The sequence below is a fragment of the Hydra viridissima genome, unplaced genomic scaffold (assembly GCF_058129835.1).
Source record: "Hydra viridissima isolate aposymbiotic clone 2 unplaced genomic scaffold, HvirCarnegie_v1 scaffold_12, whole genome shotgun sequence".
NCBI lineage: Eukaryota > Metazoa > Cnidaria > Hydrozoa > Anthoathecata > Hydridae > Hydra > Hydra viridissima.
The window spans coordinates 2,352,175-2,378,368 of record NW_028324311.1 but is presented as its reverse complement, the minus strand read 5'-3'; the positions used below and the strand labels follow the sequence as shown (position 1 = coordinate 2,378,368).

Genomic DNA, 26,194 nt, shown 5'->3' with positions numbered 1-26,194 from the left:
TACATTCACAAATTCTAAACAAAAAAAAATCACTCAAAGCATTACCAAAAGAAAGTGTAATATTAAAGTTGTATAAGTAATAAATTATTTTCTTTTTTAAACTATAGAAATTTTAAATTGACTTGAAAAAAATATTTTAAAAGTTAAGATAAATGCAACTATGGTAAAGCCACAAATCCTTGTTTAAATGGAAGTAGAAGATACTTTGTCAGCAAACTAGCAACAGGAAAAGTTTGTCTAATTCCAGCTTGGTCACAAAATATATTGAAAGTGAAATTGAACTGGATCTGAAAAAAATAGTTCAGCATCTTCAAATTCTTCAAACACAACTAAAGCATTATTGGGTTCAGCAAAGGTAGAATTGTGCAAAATATTCTTTACAATTCCTAACTTACTTTCAATCTGAAAGCAATTGTCTCCAATGGATGTGGGATAAAATACCTAGGTCAATGGTATTGTTTGAACTGAAAATAAGAACGATAATCAACAGGTATAGGACCATCTAAATGAATTCTCTTCAACATTGGCTCTTTCTTATTGGAAGTGTTGTCATTGATGTTGCAGTGCCCTTCAATAATTCGGCGTACTATTTGACCAGTTGGATTTTGAGGCTATGAACTAATTTTTTTAATCTCCCAAGGTAACTCTCATATTGAAACGCAGATACATTATCAAGAACACCATAATGTTTAGCATCACTGGGCAAATGTATTAAAGAGTGAATATTATACACAAGTTGATTTTCACCATACAACTTAGAAAATGAAAACACAAAGTATTTTAAGAGTTGTTCAGCATAGGCAATATTTTTTGACAATAAATTTGGGCTCAGCAATATCCGTATGGCAACAGACAAATCAAGGAAGTTTGAATATATTGTGTCCTTTAAAATAGTTTTTAAGACAACAGGCCCAGTGTACAATAAAAATTGTCTTAATTCAGTAGCTTTCCATTTTTTATATTCTAAAAGAGATCGTGGTTTTCTTGAAAACTCTCTGGGGATGTGTTTACGTATAATTGCTAAGTTGTTAGATATCATAGATAATTGTAACTGAGATAGCTTACAATCCCCACGTGGTCCATGAATCCATTGAAATAAAAGCCTGCGCATCACACCTAAACACACAAGATGCATATATTCCAAAGGAAATTCTGTAACCATACCACAACCTAACTGCTCCAATGGTGAAGAACCTACATGATGGTCAGAATAATGACGCTCAGTAAAGGTTAGGTCTGTAATTGGTGGTGCTTCTAAATTGGGCAGTGTTACTTTGTTACACCATTTGCCACGCTGCATGCATCTCTCACATGAGTTATAAGCAGAGTGAGGCCTAATACATTTAATAAAAGCCCTTGCTGGTGCATCACATATTACAGTATCAATCTTCACTATGTAAGTTTTACCATTAAATAGAAAACCATGTTGCTTTAAACTCTTCATTTCTGAAACAAAATCATTCAGATATTCATCAAGAGGTGTAGGTTTTTTCGTACTACTGTAAATTGCAATGGGAAAAGGGCCAAAGTGAAACTGAATTGCTATTAAACAGTGGTATACCATCAATATTAATATGAATATGCAAAAGGTCAACTATAGAATCAGGCTGATTTAATTTTAAAATATTAAGCAACCAATACTGCACCCCAAAGTAATAATATTCTCCACCAGCAATATACTTAATATCTACAGTTCGCTGAGTGCTTAAAAGAGTTCTTGAGTCATTAGAAAGATTGGAGTGTAATGGACTCAATATGTGCAATAAACTTTTTAAAGCTGAGTGTGATACACTGTAAGTTATTGCCCAATCTCGCAACTTATTTTTTAGTGTACAGTCATTGCAGTTATAATTATCGTTGACATCATCACTTTTTTTATTTTCATCAATTTCATCAGTTTTCGAATCGTCCCTACTATAATCAAAATCAACATCAGATTTATTATCAATACTATCAGAAAACTTTTCTGAAAACTCGCTTTGAGAATTTAACCTATCAAAAATAGTTATAGATTCATTTTGCTTTTCATGAACATTTGCATTCTGATCAAATTTTTTTCTTGATTTACTAAAACTTATATCATCCACAGTTCTATCTAACATGGAAATACTAGCACAATTCTCATTTTTCATACATAGCTCTGTAAGTATTATTGAAACCTTTGAATTAATTCTACTTCGTTTTGTTCTATCTGAACACAACTTGAAATCATCATTAGATGTTGCCACTTAACTTAATATAGAAGTTTAACTTAACCTAATATTTTCTGATTAGAACTGCTGTTTAAAAAAATATAGCATAAATAAAAAACAAAAGAACACCCCACAATTCTTTTAAAAACAAAAGTATTTAAAACACACTATGCTATCAAAATACATACAGGAATTGAAAGATTAAGAAATTAATGATTTTATATTGAACTGGTCTATTCTTAAAACAGCACCTGCATATAATGATATTTCCAAAAGATGTATACTATGCCTGAAAGAAAATATTGACACAATCAAATCCAAGAATGTTTATTAAATAAAAAATTGGAATTAATATCTAATTATAGACAAAAAAATTAAGTTTTTTTTGAAAAACAATAAAAACAAAAAAACCTATAAAATAATAACAGTCCCATTAAAAATATAAAAATACAGAAACTAACACTTCTAAAGAATTTATTATGTAATGGCTTACAATAGTGTCAACATATTCCAAATGTTTGACAAATTACAGTAATTGAGACATTAATGACATGTCTTAACTACTATTTATATATATAAATATATATATATATATATAAAAATATATATATATAAATATATATATATATATATATATATATATATATATATATATATATATATATATATATATATAGAGAGAGAGAGAGAGAGAGAGAGAGAGAGAGAGAGAAATGATATATAAATTTCTGTTTCATACCTGAATTGATCAAACATTATTCATTTGTGTTGCATCAGATAATCTGTTGCATGTTTCATTAGATGATTATGGTTATCTGATGACACATACAACAGATTATAATCAGATATATTTGGTGAAACATGAATGTTCGATTACAAATTGTAAACATCTTTTATCAGATTAGCTGACAGATTCTAAAAAGAATTTAATTCGTATACAATGATTATTATAGTGAGTACATAATTTATACAAAAATAGTAAGTATTATAAAAAATTTCCTATATAAATAAATCTATAAATGAGTACACAAACTAAATTCACAACATTTAAAATTGCTTTCAGTCGCTAATAATTGTTTAAGAAAAATGAAATGAAGTTGTTTATTTGCGTCATAATGCATTATCGTTTGGGATATCAACACGGGACCCGCATTGAAACGCACATAAAAACCTCACTGAACCCAGGCTGGGCAACCCACATCAGCCCAGACAAATACGGCGCGGGACCCGAGTGTCGTGGTTTGCTGGGATACATACATACAAAAATATAAGAACGACACAGAACTATCGAAAGAAATGGAAAATGAAAGAAGAAAATTTCACACCTATCGTTAAGTGGAAGATAATCAAACATTGCAAATCGTACAACCCGGCCACAAAATGTTGCATGCTATGCCTGCATGAGAAGTACATGATTATTATGTTTAATGAAGGTACCTTATTGAATAAGAAGAACGAATTGGTTTCAAAATGCAGGATAGAAATAAATTTCTTCTTTCGAAATTTGATACTGATGACTAGGCCTATATTATTTCTTTCTTTTCTTTTCTTTCTTTCTTTCTTTCTTTCTTTCTTTCTTTCTTTCCTTTCTTTTCTTTCTTTCTTTTCGTTCTTTTCTTTCTTTCCTTTTCTTTTCTTTTCTTTTCTTTTCTTTCCTTTCTTTTCTACTATATATATATATATATATATATATATATATATATATATATATATATATATATATATATATATATATATATATATATATATATATATAGTTGAATAGTAATTGTTAATCAATAACATTAACAAAGCCAATTTTATTTTAAAATTTTATTTATAAATTTGAGGTTTAAATAAAAGTAATAAGTAAATTTATTTGAGATGAATAATAAAAAATGTGTATGAGCGACGCAAATCAAAGGTGGGCTTTAAAGCTACTAAACTGTAGCCATTGATCATTATTCTTTTTTTCATAACAAAGTTTATTTATGAGGTTTGTTTTTAATACCTCTAAACTTAAGTTATTGAAAGCTATATATATTTTGATATATGTGGTTACAAATTTATTTAATTAAAATAATATTTGATATAATTAGGCTGATGTGTCAGAAACAAAGGAAATATATTGTTACAGAACTAATCGTAAACATTTTGTTGTTAAAGTTTGAAAAATACCTCTGAGGTTCACCATTCTACCCTCTACACACACACACACACGCACACACACACACACACGCACACACACACACACATTCGAAACATGTATTTATAAAATAAATGATTTTAACAAAAATTAAAAAAATTCTCTTATTTATTAGAATATATATATATGTATATAAACACAAAGATATTATATGGTAGTATTATTAGACTAGTATTACTACCATATAATATGTGTGGTTTTGTCATAGTGGAGCTAGTGCAAACATTGCAGTAACTTCACTAAGACAAAACCACAATATAATAATATTACAATTATTATTACAGGGTTCATGGCAGTTTTGAAAATCCATTTTCCCCGAGTTTTCCCTAATAATTCCCTGATTTTCCTATATTTTAAAAAATTTTTTCCCTGAGTTTGTGCGGTGGAAAGTATATATTTTTCCCTGTTTATGTCGAAGAATATATTACTTTTGCAACTGAATCCTTGTTCCCAAAACATATAGTTACTATAGTAATTCATTTATCTAATATAGCTACTATTTATTAAAAATGTTATAAAGCCACTGTAGTGAGCAACTTTCAATATTAAAAAAGATTTAAAAACTGGATACTGTAAAGTTACTTCAATCTAAATATTAAAATAAAAAATATTCCTTGAGTTTTCCCTGATTTTAAAGACTTTCAAGAAAAATTCCCTGACTTTTCTAGTTATTCCCTGATTTTTTAAATTTTAAAAACTTTTCCCTGGTTTTCCAGGTTTTCCCTGAGTGCCATGAACCCTGTATTATTATTATTTTTAATATAGCTCTACTTAATTATAAATTAAGAATTGAACATAGACTATGTCATTGGGATACTGGGTATCTATCTGTCATAGATAGTAAAATACACTCTGTCATAGATAGTAAATACACTCTGTCATAGATAGTAAATACACTCTGTCATAGATAGTAAATACACTCTGTCATAGATAGTAAATACACTCTGTCATAGATAGTAAAATACACTCTGTCATAGATAGTAAAATTTATAAGTAAGAAGAACTATATATTTTAACAAAAAAAAAATTGTATTCTCAGATATGAATACAGTTTCAAATCTAGGCACAATTTATCTAACTTAAAACGAAAAAGTTATTAAATTTCTACGCTCAGAAAATTAGATTATGTGTTTTTAAGAGTGTAAACAAATCAGCATATTCAAGAATGTTAATTTACTTAGAAAAGCGCAACTTTAAACTTTTTGATATAATCTTAATCTTATTTGACTCATTTTGTTATGCAACTGAGATATGCTTATTATGATTTCAGTTTTAGAAAGAGTTTAAAATTTTGATTAATGTAAAAACATGTATAAATAATCAGTCAACTAAATAAAAAAAATTCGTTGCTACGGACCGTAGCCATTATTAAAATTTGACTTTTTTTAAAGTTACTACTGAGCTTGCGTATAATAACTTGTCGCTTTTTGGTAAAGTTTGAATGACCGTGAGAGTTTTTATTTTATATATAGCCGTAGAGTTTTCATTTTATATATAGCCGTAGAGTTTTCATTTTATATATAGCCGTAGAGTTTTCATTTTATATATAGCCGTAGAGTTTTCATTTTATATATAGCCGTAGAGTTTTCATTTTATATATAGCCGTAGAGTTTTCATTTTATATATAGCCGTAGAGTTTTCATTTTATATATAGCCGTAGAGTTTTCATTTTATATATAGCCGTAGAGTTTTCATTTTATATATAGCCGTAGAGTTTTCATTTTATATATAGCCGTAGAGTTTTCATTTTATATATAGCCGTAGAGTTTTCAATTCCAAATAGCCACTTCTACTTATACGCGGGTCTTAAAAAATTATTTTTTAAAGTTTTTTTTCAACGTTAAAATACCGTATATACTCGCGTATAAGTCAAAAAGATTTTGTTTCAAATGATTAAAAATTAGAATAAAATATTTTGAAAAGATAATATTAACAACCGTTCTTTCTCCAATATCTAGAAGTTTAAAGAAAAAAAATGTACATTTGTCGAATTCGGATTATTAAAAGTTTCTTGCCAGAACAGTTCATGTGAAATGGGCATCAAGTTTTGCTCCGTAATTAACCATGCATAGGTGCATCTTTTGCATACCACCGTAAAGTGCTGTTCAATTGAAAAATAAATACAAAAAAAATTAACTATTTTACTAAATTTTTGAACTTTCACGTCCCTTGCCAGAACCTTATTCTGGGGTGGTAAAATAATGAAAGGAAGTTCCTTATTTATAAAACCAACTTTTCCGCTCTACCCCAAAAGAAACATAAAAAAACTTTCTTTTCAATCCTCCAAATGAGAGTATATTACTTTCAATTCATCTTTTTAACTATATATTTTTTAAACCAATAAGAGTCCTTAAATAAGGTTTTTGAACACATCATTACTAAGATTCATCAAAATGATTTTATGTGAAAAAGGTACCTTTTTACTTTAGCGCCCCTCTACTTTAATTGAAGAACGCGGATTTTATTCGTTTGTGATGAAATATTGTCATTATAACTAGTTTTGACCAACAGAAACACTCGTTTTTCAACTTTTAAATTTTCTTATATAAGAAAAAGTGAAAATTAAAAATATAAATTAGTGGGTAGTTGAAAAAGGAAAATTATTTTAAAAGTCCAGTTAAGATTATCAAAATAAAAGGCTGTTCAAGTTGCGCCATATTTTTAATATAACATGAGGGAAATTTGAGAATATTGTAAACATCGTCTTTAAGTTTTACCTGACTCAAACATACTACATTCGAACGAAGAAAAGAGTGAGTTAACTAAAATACCAGGTGGCCACACATATATAATAACATGAAAAATGAATAATTCCCACCATTAATGTTTAAAACTGTTTTTGCAAACACGACTAGAAACACAATATGATTTTAATTAGTAAAATTCTTGAATGTTCTGCAGCCATTCTGACGTAAACACTAAAAAAAAAACTAGTAAAACCTGTTTTAGAATACCATGACTCAGGAAATAAAACTTAAGTACAAAACTTGAAGAAAAAGAGATCCTTTTTTTGTAAGATAATTCGAAAGGACATCCGCGGATAGATAGAAAAGAAACAATCGAAAAAATTTGGGCAGATTTTTTTATACTTTTAAGATTTTATTTTTAAGATGATATTTATAATATTCTCATTTTTCCCTCCTCACAATAATTTATAAACTCTTATAAAGCATCTTGTAAAACTAATTTTTGCTTTCCAATCTTCATAAAAGGTTTTATCCTCATCTTTGTGCGCAAAAACCTAAATCAGCGAAGGTAACAACTGTTTTAGTAAGATCCGTTCATTAATTAGCAGAGAAGAAAAATTTTCTTTCTTGGCTGTCCTACTTTTTCATTAAGATCACTATGAAGTGTCTACCTCGGTAAATTGCGTTTCTTTGACAACCAAATAAACCAAAATATTTTTAAGGTTTGTAGTTACCAAGCTGCTTGATAAACATTTTAATAGTTAGGTTTTCTTTAGTTTCCAAAAGCTTTGTATACAGATTTGGCGCCAATATAAAATTCATCAAATTTTCTTCATGTAATTTACTTTCAACAAATAATGGAACAAAAATAAAACTAATATTTGTTCTTTTTCTATAGAGAAATGGTAAGTTTTGGATACTATCCCTGTAGAATGATTTTGTTATGTACTAAAAAAAAAAGTACGCAGAGATTTTAAACGTCTTTCCAGCTTGTAAACAAGTATAAACAGCAAGAATGCTCAAGTGAGCAACACAAATTGTAATCTAATGGTGTCTTGAATAAGCAGAATTTTGTGTTACGATAGCAACGTGTGCATGTGCGTTGTCCTGTAGCCATATGACTTTCGTTTCCCATGATCTACTCTGGATATTTTTTCTAAGATTACTTCATTCGAAACCCTAATTGATGAGAATAGCATTTAGCATTCATAGTTTGCTTAAGTTCTAATAATTCAAAGTATAATATACATTTCATATACCACCAAACACATAATATCTCTTTATTACTGATGAAGAGTCTTCTTTTGGAGTTTAACTGCTTTTTGATCACGACTTAACCACTTTATTTTATTATTGGAGTTATCAAAGTAGATCCATATTTTTAGTAACTATTTTTTTTATAAACTATTTTTTACATAAAAAAAATCTTTTTTTTTAAACTTTGCTAAATGAGAAATGTAATTGTTCAATCGTTGAATCATTACTTTTGTTAAACTCATATTAAACCCACTTTTTTTCAATTATATTAAATTTTTTCAAATTCATGCAAACGACAAACTATGGCTCATTGATAAGCTAAAAGCTTTTGAGAAAATTCTAATTCATTGATAAACTAAAAGCTTTTGAGCAAATTCTACCGTTGCTTGACGTTGATATTCATCAAGTAACTCTTAAAAGTCTTAACTTTGAGCTTCTTGTTGTCTTAAAGAGCGTTGTTGGTCTTCTAAGCCATTACATCCAATGCTGAGCTAAGCAAATCATTTTTGAGAAGTAATTACAGTAAAGCTTGCAAAATTAACTCAAGATTATGAGTGAAGCATAGTGATTCCATTTTAGTTTGCATAATTAAATCAGATATGTATAAAGCATATTGACTATACTTAAGCTTCCATGATTAACTTTGGATCATGTATAAAACCTAGTTACTACGTTTTAGTTAGCATAATTAACTTAAAAGCTTGAGACAAATTTTTGGAATATTATTCAATAAAAGCACAGAAAGATTAGAAATGAGTTAGAAAACTATCAAGCAGACAAAAAAACTGTCTGTTTGACAATATTCTAAACTTTTATCCAATCTTTCTTTGAAAATTGTTGACGATTTTTGACGAATTGATGAGAAAGCTCTTCACTTCACGTTCTTTCATTGGATCGTAACCAGTGTACTTTCCTTTGTTGAATCGGAACAAGTGCACTTTCCTCCGTTGGATCACAACCAGTGCGCGTTCCTTGGTCGGAAGATTTGCAGTTTGTATAATGTAGAAAAAAACTTAAAACGTGCCAACAAAGAATATATTTAATTGTCTTTTCTCAATTTGTGTGACGTGGGTGCCAGTTAACATGCAAAAGAACCTTTTTACGAAAGTCTTTATTCGCCACCGTAAAAACGGTTCTGAAATATTTAATTATTAAAAATTAGCTATATATTTCAGAACCAGAACTACGAAAACAAGAGCCAAACCGACTACAGAAGAACGAAACGGAACAGAAAAAAAAAAGACTTCAATTATTTATTTCACCAAAAATATAACATAACAGATTACGTCACATCAAAAATTGTGTTAAATCAATAATTATTAAGGCTTGCTATTGCCATCAGTGGAAATTATAGTAAACAAAGTTTTTAAATATGATGCTTTATTTTAGACCATTTTATTTTAGACGGGATTTCTAAACTCTTTGAAATGAAAAAAACTTTGGATTGCCAATCCAAAAGCTGAAAAGAATCCAAAAGCCTAAAAAAAAAAAAAAAAAAAAAAAGTTATTATTTATTTAAAATATTATTAATTAATTATTTATTTGTTACATTTTGTAGGTGTTTTTAGTATGGGTCTGCGTATCATTTTTATTTTGAAACGAAAACAATATGAAACGATAACGATATCAAATGATAACAGTTTGTCAATAAAACGATAACTTATCGTTTTAAACGATAACTGACTGGAAATGTATTGGTTGAAATGATAATATCGGCTTTTTTAATTGGTGTAATGTGTTTTCAACCAGCTTTAAAAAGCTGGCCAAACTTGTTAAAGCAAAATACAGAGTTTATCCCCAACTCTCATCGTAATGTGAAGCTCAGGTGGAGGAACAATGTGTTCAAGAAAAGTTTCTTGATCTTCTTTTAAGTAAGTTGAACGAGGATTTATTACATTTTTGTATTCCTGCATTTTTAATTTTTTTTTCCACCTTATACTGATTATAACATAAGTCTATGGAGCTCAATGTTCTTAGTTTCCTTGCTTCAAGGGAGTACTCTCCTTCACAATGCAGACAGGCATATTTGCGAGAGTGACTTGAAAGTCCGAAAACACTGCTTGCACACATTAGATCAAATCCCATACTGAAATTAACTTCTTCAAGTTGAAGAGGTGCCGATAATTTTCGAAAACATTGACAATAACTTTTAAGAAGTTCTGAGCACCCATCTAAAGATAATCAGAGTTTCCAGAAATTTATTCATTTTAACATTAATGCTCGATTCTACAGCACTTGTTAGATTCCTGCGTAAAGAAGAACATGATTTCGGTTTTATTTTTAGAAAGTTGTAAAACATTTGATAGTTCTGGAATGAGATATGATTTTCTTTCTTTTCGACTTAATTTCATTCACTCCAACTGTTACAGAGGAAGATGTAGACATCTTGAACTACTCTGCACTTACAATCCTTTCACGTTCCATTTTATGCTTTAACAAACCAGATGCTACTTGTTCTGCATATTTATCTTCAAGTGATTTATTTGAACTAAAATCTGGCATTAAAAAAAAAAAAAATTGTAGTATTGTAAAAAATATCGTTATTATACCGTTAAATATCAGTATCTTTCGTTATTTTTATGTATTCCGATAAACCGATAAAAAAAAGCCGATATTATCATTTCAACCATTACATTTCCAGTCAGTTATCGTTTTAAACAATAAGTTATTGTTTCATAGCCAAACTCATATCGTTTGATGCCGCTATCGTTTCATATAGTTATCGTTTCAAATTATCGGTTCATACCGGTATACCGATAACGATACGCAGACCCTTAGTTTTTACATTTCAAATGTTGGAAGAATTACAAAATAATAATATAACTCCTTCACTGGACAAAAGGTAATTTGGTGCTGGAAATGTTAAAACTGCTTCGGGGTAACTTTGTGACGCTGAATCAAAAAATGATATATAATTTCTTTGATTACCTTTATTTTTTTTTTGCTGCACAATATGCCTCAACTAAGCTAAACTCTTTCTTTTCTCTGTTGACAGCAAATCCTAAACTTGTCTTAAGGTATGATGGAAATGCATGGAAAATCAAAATGATTTCATATTGCAATTGTTTCCCAACATTTTAGAAGAGATGGAGGAATGTCAAAATAATTTTAAACTGCTACCTGTTTCCAAACATTTTAGAAAATCAAAAAAACAAAGGTTTTAGCCACCGTTTTTTACATTATACTTTTTTTTTTTCACCTTGGCTGCATGCCTATTTATGCTATTATATTAAAAAAACAATTTCAGATAATTTTGAAAAGTTTTTCAGCAGTGTTGATAGTAATATTTTAGTCGTAATGCCACTTATCACCAAAATAAAGGTATTCTGTAGAGTGAAAACTAAAGCTAATGGTAATAAAAGTAGATGTCAATTTCGGATTCAGAGTTCTCAAATTACTAAAAAAAAGTTTTAATACTATTAGCTCCAAGGAAAAAAAAATTGTAAAGTAAGGATGTGTTATAAATTTAATAATTTATATTGACCATTAAAAAAAGAAGTTGTGATATAATAACAAGAAAAAAAAGTTTTTTTTTTAACATTATTTTTTACCGAAGCTGCAGAGAGTGCAGATTTATTATATTGACTTGCTTTGCTTGCGATAACACTTGAAGATATAATTAGCAGAATGGCCCACACTAAGCAGTTCATGAAAAGCTGAAAAATGGAGAGAAAAAAAAGATTTCTTATTAAACGAAGATTTTAAGTGAAAACTCAGACAATTTTCAAAAAGCAATGATAAAAAATTTTGGTCTTCAGTAAAAGTTTTAAAGTAAGTAGAATAGTTAGGAGTCCGTGCCGTAAGTGGCCAGTTGATGGGTAATTTAGTCTGCAGCTTTAAAAGAAAAACTAGAAACAGAATAATGAGTATTAACCAAGGAGTAACTGTGGTGAATAAAAAGAAAGAACTTGGTCCCCACTGATATCCATTTATCCAGCCAGCCATTATTACCCAAGCAATAAAAAGTAGGATCTAAAAAAGAAAATCTTTTAAGGATTGTTAAATATTCACATCAAGTATTAATTAAGTATTAGAAAGTATTACAAATAATAACCAATCACCAATCTATAAGCTAATTTTTAAAAATGTGCAGATTTTTGATAATTATTGAACTTACCATGTTCACAATCATTAAAGTTCCAGCAGGAGAACGAACAAATCCAAAGTTAGGTTTCATATCAAACTGTAACCCGGAGTTTTTATCAGAATCTTTGTTAGGAGCCTCAGACATGCTAAAATATTTTCACGCTACACATTGAAAAAAATAAACAAGTAAAAAAATTTTTATTAAACAAAACGTTTTTGCTTTTGATTATGCATCCAAAAATACACGCCCATTAAAAGACCAACGCTCTGTGGTTAGTCTATCTCATGGGTATGTGTTTTGAATAAAGTATAAACAGCGTTTAATGCTTGTTATAAGATTACTCAAATCTTTGACTGAAGGAGTGACTTTAGGATGAGTGTCAGCGTCAATTATTTGTATAGCCAAATTAAACAAAAAGTTGTTGATTTGCAAATTTTTTCTGCCTCTGAGAAGCTCTACAGCTATATTAGTTCTGATCCGTAAGCCATTAAGCGCGTTTAAATATAACTGTAAGAAAAAAGGAATCAAAGCTTGTAAATTTTCTTTTGCCTTTCAAACACCAAATCTACTGTCAAGAGAAGGCATCCAAATCAAAATAATTTTATAATACCTAATCAGTTATATTTTCCAAAATTATTTGGTTTAGAACCGTTTGTAAGGAGGTGAAAAATTGACTTTCGGGAAGCGTTTTTCCAGCATTTGTGAACTGATATTAAAAAAGCAGAAGTTTAGAATTTTTTGTTTTTTTTTTTTGTTTTTCATGTTGGCAACTCTTCCGATCAGATTGTCAGAGCTAAATCATCCTTAATCCAGCATGTTTTAAACTTATTTTCTACAATGCGCAAGTTACTAATCTTCAAATAAAGGAGACTTCGACTGTAATTCAAGAAATTCTTTATTGTTTTTTGCAAAGACCTACAATAACTGGAGAGATTTTCAGATAAGCTATACTAAGACTGGCAAAGAAAAAGGAAAAAAAATCTTTGTAGAAGTTAGCATACTATTTGAAATAATTCATTCATTTATTGTGAGAATAAACTTTCAGAAAATCAGATATGCTTTTACGATGAATGGAATTTTTATATTTTTATTAAAGTATCATTTTTACCCATTTTTTTTGTTTCTTGTTTTCCCACTGTCTTGCGGGGGTAAATTATGGTTGGTACAAATTGTACCTTTCGACGCTTTTGTGTTTCAGACCAATATTTTTTGTGAGAACGCAAAGTGCGAGTAAACATGAACTATCAGTAGACTCTTGTCAAAAAATCTGTAGAATCTTCTAATGAATTCCCAGCTAACTCAAAATAAAAACAGAATTTATAAGTTTTCATTTTCCTTCACTTTGCCTTATTTTCCAAAACTTTATTCCCCTTTCAAAAACAAGGCAATCAAGAAGTACAAAAATTTGATCCAGGCATTTTTTAAAAACAACCTATTAAGATGAAGTTTCCAATCCTTTCAATTAAAAAATATTATTCATAACTTTCTGATCTACATCCAAAGAAAAGTTTGTTTGTTTATTTATATTTTTATTCAGAATTTAATTTAAAATAGATTCTGTTTCTTAATTTATCATTATTTTATTTTGAACATTTTTAAAAAAGTATTTTCAAAATAAAAAATGTTTTTTAAAAACAGCTGATTAAGATGTCGTTTCCAATCTTTTCTGTTAACAAACTTTATTTATGTCTTTCAAATCCCCTTCAAATGCAAAATATGTTTTTTGTTTGAATATTTAATTCAATGTAGCGCATACCAAATATCTTTTTGGTTTAAGGAATCCATTATTTTATCAATCAGGCTGTGTATTTTAAGATGGTCAATGCTATACATTCAAGAAATTAGTCAAAATTTTGACTAAAAATTTTCAAGCAAAAAGAAACCTTGAAAACATTCCGTTTTATTTGCTGGAAAAGAAATGCAGCTTACCTTGGTAGACAATAAATAAGTGCCTAAGTAAAAAAAAAAGGGAGACAGCAAGGAAGAAAACCTTTCTTATCTTCAAATGAAACAAGGGGTCGTAGCAAAACCATTGTTACCCTTGCTAATTTAGGTTCCAGATTGACGTAGAAGGATTTTTAAAGAGTGGAAAGCAAATTTTCACCAGATGATTTTAAAGAGAAAGAAACTTCTGAAAAGTTAGGAAACTGTTGATTTATGAAGGGTGAGATGACTGGAATTATTAAGTTCAAAATTAAAACACCTCATTTAACTGCCTTTCTTTAGTAAACACCTAACTTATCAAAAGTAAAAGTCCTTTTAGAGGAGCTTTTACAAATGATCGGTTTTTTATAAGTGTCCGAGAGAAAAGCAAGTAGAATGAAATAGAACACTGCAAAATTAAAAAATCAAAATCTTCATATAAACGATGACTTGATCACTTAAGCGATGTTAAAGTAACCGAACTCAAAACTGATTATGAATTATATTATGGTACAGCTTGAACTAATTTATATAGATATTGACATTCTGAACAGTATTTGCATGATAAATGTCCTTTTCATAACAGATTTTTACCCCAACAGAGCTGTCTTATTTATCGTTAAACTCCTTGATAAATACGCATTACTCGAGGTTTACGATGGAAATTTGTTCCGGAGTTTTATGAATATGATATATTTACTACTGAGGATGCTAGCAGGGAAAGATTGAAACCCTGGCGATAAAAAAATTAAACAATTGTTGATTTTTAAACCACTTCAACAAAATTTTCTCAACTCAACCGTTACATTAAAGACGGATTTTGGTTGTTTCATTGAATGATCATTTTTATGAGCCTTTGTTTTAATGATTTCAGAATCCTATTTTTTGCCTCGTATCGCCTAAAGAATAAATATTTCCAATAGCAACTACAAAATTAACAAAAACAAAATAAATTTCTTACATGCTTCTCTGCTAAACAAACTTATAAGTTGTAAACATTTAGTATTCTATAAATAAAATACTGCTCTTAAAAAAACAACTTTGTCAGTAATTTTTGCGTTAATCAAAGTATTAAAAAGAAAATCAAAGGGTTTAGGTAAAACGTTTCGCCAACTATACCTTTTATAAAGATTAACTTCCATTTTATGACTATTTGTAAATTAAGCTACGGCATTACTCTTTCCAGTTTATAACGAAAAAATCGAATAAAGTATAAACAACAGTCATTCGACTTAAATCAATTTAAATTAATATAAGTATTTGGACAAAGAAAGATTTCTTTTTGATTGAACTTCATAAAATTCAACTTAAAAGACTAAAACAAAGTTTCCAGTTCATCCGTTAATATCGGAAAAACCAATTTCCGAGGCTTGTAACTTAATAAGTTATTAACCAACTTGAATTACAGCTGTAACTAGTTTCTTTTTTGATTCGGGAGTCAATTAAAAAAAAACGCGTTTTCAATTTTTAATATTTTTTAAACAAATCATTTGCCACGGTTAACATTCAGAATATTGAAACGTGTTAATTTTACACAGGTTAAGGGGTGTTTGTTTTATACAAAAACGGTGCTTTATTTAATACCAAATATAGCATTGCATGTATTATACAAATAACATAGTATTTTTTATAAATACTTTTACCACAAATTTATGAAGTTAAAGTCTGTTTCACATTTCGGTTATCCATTTTGAAGTAAATGATTTTGAACTATATAGCGTTTAACCAAAACCCAAATAAGCTCAATTTCGTTTAAATGCCACTTTTTTTCTTTGATTTTTGCACAAAAACTAAAATGGTTTTTGAAGAATTGAAAATCTGGTTTTTAAGAGACTGACCTATAAACCTATAAACGATAATCCCAAAAGGTGTATTGTTCTGCAGTTATTAACCCAGTGGGCATGCGTCGTCCGCAGGACGTCCTACGCACGTTACATATAAGTCAATCCGTCCCGGTATGTATATATAACGTCCTAAGGACGTCCTTTCATTTCTTAATTAAATAATATAAAAACAGGCGTCCCCAGGACGTCCCTTTTTAAATTATTGTATTCGTCCCCAGGATTTACGAAACAACGGATTTTACTTGAATGTGCAGTCCTTTTTCTTTTATGAAATTTCATTAACTTAACTTATAACTTTGTAACATCGTAAATTTAACATGTCGACAAAAAGTCAAAGAAAAATTGATTTAGAGAAAAAAGCGAGGTAACTTTCATTAATTATTTCTTTTAAATAAAGTTAGTTTATATTTTAACTGCTACGTAAGGCTATTTGCAGCTGCTACATATATCAATATATAGAAATAATAATGCTATTAAGGCTACATTTACTATAATGCCAATATAGATTTCTCTTATTCAATTAAGAGATATGTAGTTATTCTTATGAATAAGAATACTTTTATTAATAAGAATAACTTATATGTAGTCTACTTAAAAAATAATTATTTATATTCATTATTAATATAAATCTAAGTTTATTAATTATTAATAAGTTAATAATAATTAATAAACTTAGAATTCTAAGTAGACTACATTAAGCTTACAGTTTACAGTCCATGTAGAAAGAATATAAAGACTACAAATACTTATTCTTATTTAAAAATTAACTATACCTAGTCAACGTATATTCTTTCTACCTGGATAGCTTGCATCTTGTTTTTGTTTTATTTTGGCTAATTCTTTTTGGTTTGCTTAGGCAAGTGCTATAACAATTTATGTTGAACTCATTTTCACTTATTACCTAGAGGCATTTGTCTAATAAATTTTAAAATTGCATATGTATATATATCTTATATGTTTTGCTTTTTCTAAGGAAAAGGTACAGACGTTGGCGTAATCAAAGGAATTCTGTAGTTATGTTGTCAAATGAGGTTGGATCAAAAAATGATAACAGTGTGATAGAATCTTTTGTAAACCAGAATAATATTTTGTGTGATGCAAGTAACATATCTGACTCGAAAAGTTTTTCTTTGGAAAAAGTTAGTAATACTGAATTAGAAAATGTTATTGATTCGTGTTCATATAATACATTTCCTCTTCAATATAATTTATCTGAGTCTGAAGGCGTTTCTTCACAAACAAATAATGTTAATGATGTTGATTTTGAAAATGTTAGTGGTTTGTGTTCAGATTTAGTTTGTGAAAATAACTCAAATAGTTCCATGTTAGATGATGAATTTCCATTTGACAAATAACTTTGGGGAGATATAAAATCTTTAGCTTTAAAACACTCTTTAACAAGACAATGTATAAACGATTTGATCCAAATTTTTGTTGAAAAAGGTTGTTCCTTGCCAAAAGATTCCCATACCTTATTAGGCACAAAACAATCAAATATCATTCAATTGAAAAATAATGATGGAAAATATATTTATTTTGGCATAAAAAGCAATTTAGAGAGAGTTTTAACCCTTCATAATCATAATTCAAAAAAAATAAATCTTAAAATAAATATTGATGGAATCCCATTATGGAAATCAAGCTCCCATCAACTTTGGCCAAATTTGGTCCAATTTGGGGTTTTTAATCCTTTTGTTGTTGGGATTTTTGGTGGTAACAAAAAACCAAATGTTAAAATTCTTCTATTTGATTTCATAAAAGAGTTAAAAGAACTAGTTGCTAAACCAGTTCAAATAAATGGCAATGAGTATGAGGTATCTATATTTTGTTTTACATTCGATGCACCTGCTAGATCTATGTTAAAAAGTATTGTACAACACTGGGTATTTCTCATGTGAGAAATGTACCATAAAAAGTTTAAGTAAAGATCACCGAATTGTGCTTAATGAACAAGAAGATGTTGTTTTGCGTACCAATGAGTTGTTTCGGGATAACAAATATTGTGAGTCTGAAAAAAATGGTAAGTGTCATCAGTTAAATCAGTCATTTTTGGTTGAAATGCCATTTAATATTATAAAAGACTTTTTACTTGATTACATGCACCTTGTTTGTCTTGGAGTCATGCGACGAATTTTATATTTTTATAAAAGAACATTTAAAGGTGTTTTTGAAGGGCGTCTACCCTCTGTACAACAAAATGTTTTGTCTAATTGTTTAGTTGCTTTGAATGGCATATTGCCTACCAACTTTGTTCATCAACCAAGGTCTCTTTCAGAATTGGACAGATGGAAAGCGACTGAGTTAAGAAGTTTTCTTCTTTACACTGGCATAGTTGTTGTAAAAGGTATTCTCAGCAAAGAATGTTATAAGCATTTTTTAAGTTTATCTCTGGCCATTAGAATGCTATGTGAAAAGAGTGTCAAGTGTCTTGAAGATTTGTCTTCAGCTAAAGAATTAATTTATTATTTTGTAAATAATGCAAAGCAACATTATCGTAATACTTTTGTTGTGTATAATGTACATTCATTAATTCACATCACTGATGATGTAGAGCATTTTAGCCCTACATGATGTTTCTGCATTTCAGTTTGAAAATTATTTACAAAAGTTGAAGCGTCTTGTATGTGGTAAGCATAACCCAGTTTCCCATATTGCAAATGGGCTTAGTGAGCTTAAAGATTTATCTTGTTTAAAAGAGGATTTTTCATCAAAGATCAATGTAGGAATTAAGGACTCCTGCTTTTTGGTTAACAATGGTGTTGTATAAATTACTGAAAAAAGAAATGATGGAAGCTACAGATGCCGGTTTTATAATGATTTACATCTGCTTTCCTTTTTCCATTGTTTTATCGATTCAAAAGAATTAAACATTTATATTGTGAAAAAAAATGCTCACTTTATTTATTGCAGAAAACAGAAATCAGATTTGATTAGAAAATGTGTAAGTTTACCAAACAAGAGTGGTTACATTGTAATTCCTTTTCTAGAAGATCTTTAAATTAGATCTAACATTAGTATTTATAAGACTATTTTTCTATTGGTTTTATTCAAACTTATGAATTGCATGCAGGAACTGCTTTGCAAGTTAGAGTTTTAAGCAAATAATTTTAATATTTATTATAATATAAGACAAATAAATATACCTCTAAATTATTTATAACTTATATCAAATACTTTTTGATGGTTTTAAGAAAGTTACTACGTGTGTCTCTGTGTATTATATGAAACAATGATAAACATGTTCTTAGCAAAATATGAATATTTTTGTTTTATTCTTTTACCAAAATATCTTTTAGTCAACTATGGTCAGCTCTGGTTATTATTGAAAACAACCAAGAAGTGAAAACTTTTGCGCCATGTCCTTGGGTGGATTTAGAAAATATGATTCTGTACTGGCCACCAAAACACAAATTGTTAAGTTTCTATATTTCTCGATGGTCTACGCCTGAGAGCAACTGGACAAATTTGGTGATAGTGAAAGTTTTATTGGAATCTGGGTTCAAATCAGTAGCGCAAGATATGATAAGTTTTTTGTCAACTACAGAGAATGATACAGAAGTTGACTCTGAAAAAAGTGATTCAGAAATGGAAGAAAAAATTGGTTTGTTAATTTATTTTATTAATTAAATAATAATAATAATTTTTGTGTTATCCAAATATGCTGATAAATTATGATCCATATTTCATTATAATTTTTCTGAAATGTTGGCAAAAACATAATTACTGCCCTATTCTATTGGACATGTAGAAACTATTATTATTTGTTTATTTTTATGAAATTTGCAACCTTAAGGCTGAGGAGGCCACTGCAGTCAAATAGGCATTTTGTTATACTTTTTATAATTGTGGTTACAACCCTTTCTAAACCTTTTAACTCTTAAACCGAAACCACAATGAACTGGGCCGCTGCATAAGACCAAGTGTTATTAATTTTGTTTCCAGAGCGTTTTGTTTTTAATTATGTTTCCAGAGCGTTTTGTTTTTAATTTAGTTATAATGATAAAATATAATGCAAAAAATTATTGAATTTATTTAGTTCACTTTTATAATGCTTTTTTTGAGTTTTTTGTTTGTTTTTTTTTATAAAAAAAACACTCAATTTTTTTAAATAGATAAATGTGTTGCAAGTCCAGTTATAAAACGCAAGCGGTCAATGGCCCTAATATCAGAAGAAGATACCTTATCTCAATTTCCACAACTGGAAACTTCCAACTTCCATACACCAACAAGTAGCTCAAAAGGTGAAAAATTATTTTAATGTATGTCTTAATTACTTTAAGCAAATTATTTGCTATCTTTAGCTGCTTGTAAAGATATCTCCCACTATTTGAGAAATTAATTTTTTTGTTAACCAACAGAGGCACGTGTTATGTTAGATTTTTTTTTTCTCTAACCCAACCAGATTTCTTTGTTCAGGTGAAAGTCACTTAGTATTAACTTTATTTTTGATGAACTTTTTAAAATTTTGTTTTTGATATAAAGTTTTATTTCCTTAACTTGTTCCAATATAAAAACATGTTTTAACATTTTTTTTAGGAACTGATTCTAAAATGTTTTTTGCAATATGTCCATCACCGACAAGAGTTTCTTTTTCAGTAAATCCAATAATATCAACAAAAAATACATGTGGCAAATTTAAAACATATACTGATGGTGGAACCTCTTTTAAGGAGATGTCTACCAAACGTAAGCACTTTAAAGTATTTTTTTCTATTGTTCTATGTAATATTTATATACCCTCAGGTGGATATTAGACATGATGTAGAATAAGATATTGTCTGGGGTTGGGGTTTAGATGACATTAAAAAATATAATAATTACTGAGAAAGTAAATTCAATTGTTTTATATTTCAATGTCTTGCAGCCACATCCAGTTGGTCCCCAAACCCATTATAGATTCAATAGCCCTTTGGATTTTTTCTACCCTTTCATGATGCCTCATGGCTTATAACTTAAGTATTAAATTATTTTGGTAATGCAAGGCTATTTCCTTATAGAATTTCAATACACTGTGCTTCTGCGGCTAGCAAAATTAGAAGAAAATCAAAAAAACATTTCTGAAACACTTGGATTTCTTCGAGATAATGATATGGCAGTAAATAATGATTCATGCAGTCTAGAAGTGCTCTAAAGCATTGCAGAATTTGAGGCATAAGAGAGTAAACTCAAAGACAATGCATATTTTCAAAAGAAGGTTGTTTTCCATTCTTACCAACAGTTACAATTATTTTAAACACTTGCAGATTTATAAATTTTTATATTTGTTCAATTAATAGTTTAAGATTATAATAAATTAAGAATTTCGTTTCAAAGTATTAAAATTAAATGAATTATTTTCAAAAAATAATTTTTTTATTTTGCATGAATAGCTTAAAAACAAAAAAATGTTTTTTAAAATTTTTGATTTAATTTCTTTGTTGGTTACTTTTACACTTAATTAATGTTTTCTATCAAGTTTTTTAAATTTCTGTCTTGGCTAATTCCTTTAGAAAAAACATACAAAAGAAATTGGAGGAAAAGACGCAAGAACGGCAGTAAGGCTTGCTCTTGATGGAATGATGTCACGGAAAATACAGAATGGCTTTAGTCTGTATGGTTTAAAGAACAAGCAGTCTTTTTCAAAGACACTTCACTATTTGTGTTTGACAGATATATGAATGTAATAAATTTATTGTGTGAAAGTGGTTTAAATTATTTTTGAGTATAACTTCTGTTACAAGCATTTTGATTTAAGGCCAATTTTTCCATTATGCTTCTATTTAAAAAAATGTTATAGTCATCATAGCGCAATATCAGCGATATATCAAAAGGAGGCGTGTTTAATCAATTTAAAATCTATTTAAAATCATTTTTTTGCACATTTTGAAGGTCAATTATATTTTTATTTATGTAAAACACAAATAAATGTTAGTATTAAAATTTGTGATTTAGTGGCTTTCTTGTGACTTTTTATTTTTAATGTTTTGTGTTGTAGGTGCACTACTTAACAGCAGCAAGGAAGACTATCATAAAGATCGATTAGATTATCACATTGGTGATATTTTAAAACGAGCGATTCGAAATAAAGCAATGAGAAATCCTGTAGTTACATAATTAATAAATGATCTTCTCGTATAAAACTGGTTCTTTCTTTGTGGTTTCACATCAGACAAGCAATATTATTTATGATTACTTTTATTTTTTCATTTTGTAAATACATTTTTTTAAATCATAAACCGTTTTTTAATTTTTCTTATTCTAGCGCATGTATACACAACCAACAGAATTCAAAACATTTCTTCTTTATAAGAATAAATGTTTTGTATAAATGCATTATTATACTATTATTTTGTCTTTTAAGGTTATATATAATTATAGTATTTAGTACTAGATAATGTATGTTTTTATAAAAGTAGCACTTACATAGGTTATAATGGTTATAGTTGCAAGTCTTACTCTTAAGAGTAAATTAAATGTTCGAAATCAACAAATGTTTAAAATGATTTTAGGACGTGCCGAAGACGTATTTCTAACTGCCTGAATAGGGATCCAGGACTTGTAGAAATCGTCCGTAGGACGTGCTATAGACGTCCTTCAAGGTCGTCCTACGGACGTCTCTTTGAATCCCCGTTGGACGGACGAAAAGCGTTTGATTTGGTACGTCTGGAAGACGTCCCTAAGTCGTCCCGTGAGACGTCCCAAGGACCAAAATGGACCTCTTTCGGACGTCCCACGGACGTCATTTTGCCCACTGGGAAGCGTATATGGGATTATTAAACAATCACTTGTCATTAATCAGTTATGGCGGTAGCAGTAGAACTGAATGATTACTTTGCCAATCGATTGGAATTTAAGGAGTAATTTATTAAGGTAACTTGTTTTAAACGTCTATCCAGTTTGCTTTCTGAAAAATTGCTGACATTTACAGAATCTACTGATCAAATAGTGTAGATTAATACTGGTCAAAAATTTCCTTCACTTGATCACAGACTGTTTTATCATATGCATTTTATCGCCTTCAATAAATTGAATTTGATGAGAAAAAACCATTTGACTTGTGTTTGCTCAGTCAAAATTTTGTTTTACTTAATCTGCTATGGGAGCTATTACATTTCGCCGCGGTTTCTTTTCTATGTATCATCGATTTTATTGCTAGGTATCTTTTTATTTGCTCGTCATCCAAGTGGTGAGTAATGATTTCGAAACATTTTACAATACTTTTTACTTTAGGTTACTTTGAGAGCTTGCTGACTCTCAGAACGAAACATTATACCTATATACAAAATCATCAAGTTTTATAACACATTATAAATGGGAAGATACCACAAAATTAAAATGACGGATTGGTGAAATATCAGAACAGTAAAAAATATTGGAGACTAAAGAAGTAAGAACAGGAAGTAGTCAGAACAGGAAAATTCAGCACAGAAAAATGAAAGAACGGTGAAATTTCCGAATTAAATGTTCCGAAAAATTACAGTTGAAAAAAATTTGAAATAGGGGAACACGGGGCAAGATGACGAACGTTTTGAAAAGCACTTATATCTTATTCAATAACTGTTTCAATAAAAAAACTTTATCAAAAAGTGGAAAACAAATTATTATGCGTCACATATGTATAAAAAAAACCATATAAAGGTTAAAAATAGCCCGGAAAAAACTCATTAACCAAAGTTACCTCAAATTATCATCTTGCCCCGTATGCGGGGCAAGATGGCGGCTTTAAAAAAAGTAAATTCCGTTATACCATTACCTTCTCAAATAACACGATATCATAAATTCTTGTTAATAAGATATGTAATACAAACGGTTATGTAATTTTTTCAACAATTAAACTATATATTTATATAGGGCTATGCAAAAAAAAAAGTCTACTAATCAGTTCATAGCAAATTCACAACAATAAATAACACAACAATACAAAGCAAATGTCAAACAAAACATTTTAATGCATAATAAAGCAATGTAATAATGACTAAGCTACACAAAAGTTATTACATTACAGGTTTATGGTAAAACATGTACTTTGGCGAAAGGACAAACGAATCATCTTGCCCCGTTCATCTTGCCCCTAGGCTACTTAATCTTTAAAATGACTCAGAACTCTACATAAATAAGTTATCATAGCTTAATACTACTTTTATGGCTTCCGAATTGAACAAACTGAATGAGAAATTCTTGCTTACCTTTGGCTGGTGATGTAATGATGAAATAAATCAATACAAGTAGATAAATTTTTTTTTTCCTTAATATAGGAAAAACCTTTTTAATAATTTTCTTTGATTCCAAATATAATATTTGTAAAAAAAAGTATAAATAAATCTAGTAGATGTAGTCAACTTCCCTCTTAGCTACAGTCAGATTTCATATTTAGTTGAGTTTTGAAGATAACAATATAATTTCATGTTGCCCCATTCGTCAACTTACCCCATGTTCCCCTATATTCAATCATTCAGTAGATAATCACAATTTATACTTATATTGGGGAAAAAAATTTTTCATAGAAATTAAAATTTAAGAATATATAACAAAATGTAAAAGGACTAAAAAATGGAGATTAGTTATAATGAAGAAGACAAAGCAATATATATCTATATATACATATGTATATACCTTTAGTCCCTGGTAGAAAGGGCATATGTCAGTTTAACCAACTTTTTGAGATAGAAATGTAATTTTATTTTTCTGCTACATATACATTGGCATATAATTTTGTTTAAAAGTATATGGTTTTTTTCCTATCGCTCAAAAATCTATTTTTGGTGGTATTGAATATCATGAAAGTTGGTATTTTTTAAATATATTTTCTGGTGTGCCTTATATTATAAACTTACATTTTCGTGCAAATCTCATAGTTTATAACTTTAAATTTTTCTAATAAATTCGGATTAGTTTATACAATATAAATTAAAAATGAGTGAAACACAACTTAGATCTATGAAAAAGGAAATTTTAGTTATAAGAGGCAAATCCAGCTATATCAGGTAGAAACAATTTTAATAATACTATAGTTATAATGAATCATTAGTCGCTAGAATATTTATTAAAAAATGCCTAAATTTTTCTATTTAGATATACAACTTCCAACAGGATTGGATATTGTTCAACATTTAATATATAACCAACAATGTCGATCTGCAACAATATCAAATATTATTACTTGTCCCATAGAAAACTTTTTTCTAGATGTTCAGGTAGTTGTTGTGAATATATTTTGTCTAAAATAATGAGAACCTGGATTAAAGCTAGATTTGATGTATTAACTAATTTAAGTTTAGTTAAAAAACTTTTTAATTTGTTTAAGTCTTATTCCTACTTGATAAAATATGCAAAAAGGGGAACGAGAGATGCTTTGGCTAAACAAAACTTTTTTGAGATTTAAATAAAAAAACATTTTTGGGCTGGTTATTCTAATCTCAAAAACATGATCATTAAAGACAAAAAAAGATCCCCAAAAATATAAACTGTAGGCCCTTGAAGTTGATGCAGAATAACTTTCTTAAGCTTGATTGTGCTTCTTAATCTAATTTATTGAACACGCTTCTCTAGAGAAAAATTTGATCCAGGCGTTTTTTAAAATCAATCTATTAAGATGAAGTTTCCAATCCTTTCAATTAAAAAATATTATTCATAACTTTCTGATCTACATCCAGAGAAAAAATTTTTTGTTTATTTATATCTTTATTCAGAATTTAATTTAAAATAGATTCTGTTTCTTAATTTAACATTATTTTATTGTGAACATTTTTAGAAAAGTATTTTCAAAATAAAAAATGTTTTTTTTTAAACAGCTGATTAAGATGTCGTTTCCAATCTTTTCTGTTAAAAAACTTTATTTATGTCTTTCAAATCCCCTTCAAATGCAAAATATGTTTTTTGTTTGAACGTTTTATTCAATGTAGCGCATACTAAATATCTTTTTGGTTTAAGTAATCCATTATTTTATCCAGCAAAATGTGTATCAATCAGGCTGTGTAATTTAAAAAGGTCAATGCTATTCATTCAAGATTAAGTCAAAACTTTGACGAGAAATTTTTAAG

At 28.7% G+C, this 26,194-nt stretch overlaps 2 protein-coding genes and 1 pseudogene across 3 annotated transcripts; 1 reads left to right on the top strand and 2 right to left on the bottom strand.

The window, feature by feature from the left end:
• Nucleotides 1-87: 87 nt before the first annotated feature.
• On the bottom strand, nt 88-4,365 carry LOC149880724 (uncharacterized; annotated as a pseudogene).
• A 5,223-nt stretch (nt 4,366-9,588) lies between these two features.
• Nucleotides 9,589-15,387, bottom strand: LOC149880723 (plasmolipin-like). Of its 2 annotated transcripts, XM_090069203.1 has the most exons (5): nt 15,293-15,387; nt 12,439-12,569; nt 12,120-12,293; nt 11,873-11,977; nt 9,635-9,799 (listed from the first exon to the last, which is right to left on the bottom strand). In XM_090069203.1, the coding sequence occupies exons 2-5, from the start codon at nt 12,550-12,552 to the stop codon at nt 9,722-9,724; spliced, it is 471 nt and encodes a 156-aa protein (XP_089925329.1). In that variant the 5' UTR covers nt 12,553-12,569; nt 15,293-15,387; the 3' UTR covers nt 9,635-9,721. The 2 variants fall into 2 exon arrangements, with proteins under 2 accessions (XP_089925328.1, XP_089925329.1); XM_090069202.1 differs by having other exon boundaries at nt 9,589-9,799; nt 11,873-12,293.
• Nucleotides 15,388-16,296: 909 nt separating this feature from the next.
• On the top strand, nt 16,297-21,369 carry LOC145196001 (uncharacterized). The gene is made up of 6 exons (XM_090069262.1): nt 16,297-16,539; nt 17,149-17,314; nt 19,472-19,776; nt 20,288-20,416; nt 20,712-20,861; nt 21,173-21,369. The coding sequence occupies exons 2-6, from the start codon at nt 17,271-17,273 to the stop codon at nt 21,304-21,306; spliced, it is 762 nt and encodes a 253-aa protein (XP_089925388.1). The 5' UTR covers nt 16,297-16,539; nt 17,149-17,270; the 3' UTR covers nt 21,307-21,369.
• Nucleotides 21,370-26,194: the final 4,825 nt, after the last annotated feature.

What these genes read in the sequence shown, in the direction of transcription:
- LOC145196001 (XM_090069262.1), top strand. Translation starts at nt 17,271, where the DNA reads ATGCAAGTAACATATCTGACTCGAAAAGTTTTTCTTTGGAAAAA. An exon ending in AAAGTTTTTCTTTGGAAAAA is followed by an intron (nt 17,315 to 19,471) that starts GTTAGTAATACT and finishes AATATCTTTTAG; the next exon opens with TCAACTATGGTCAGCTCTGG. An exon ending in TAAGGAGATGTCTACCAAAC is followed by an intron (nt 20,862 to 21,172) that starts GTAAGCACTTTA and finishes ATTTCCTTATAG; the next exon opens with AATTTCAATACACTGTGCTT.
- LOC149880723 (XM_090069202.1), bottom strand. Translation starts at nt 12,552, where the DNA reads ATGTCTGAGGCTCCTAACAAAGATTCTGATAAAAACTCCGGGTTACAG. An exon ending in CTTTAATGATTGTGAACATG is followed by an intron (nt 12,294 to 12,438) that starts GTAAGTTCAATA and finishes TTTCTTTTTTAG; the next exon opens with ATCCTACTTTTTATTGCTTG.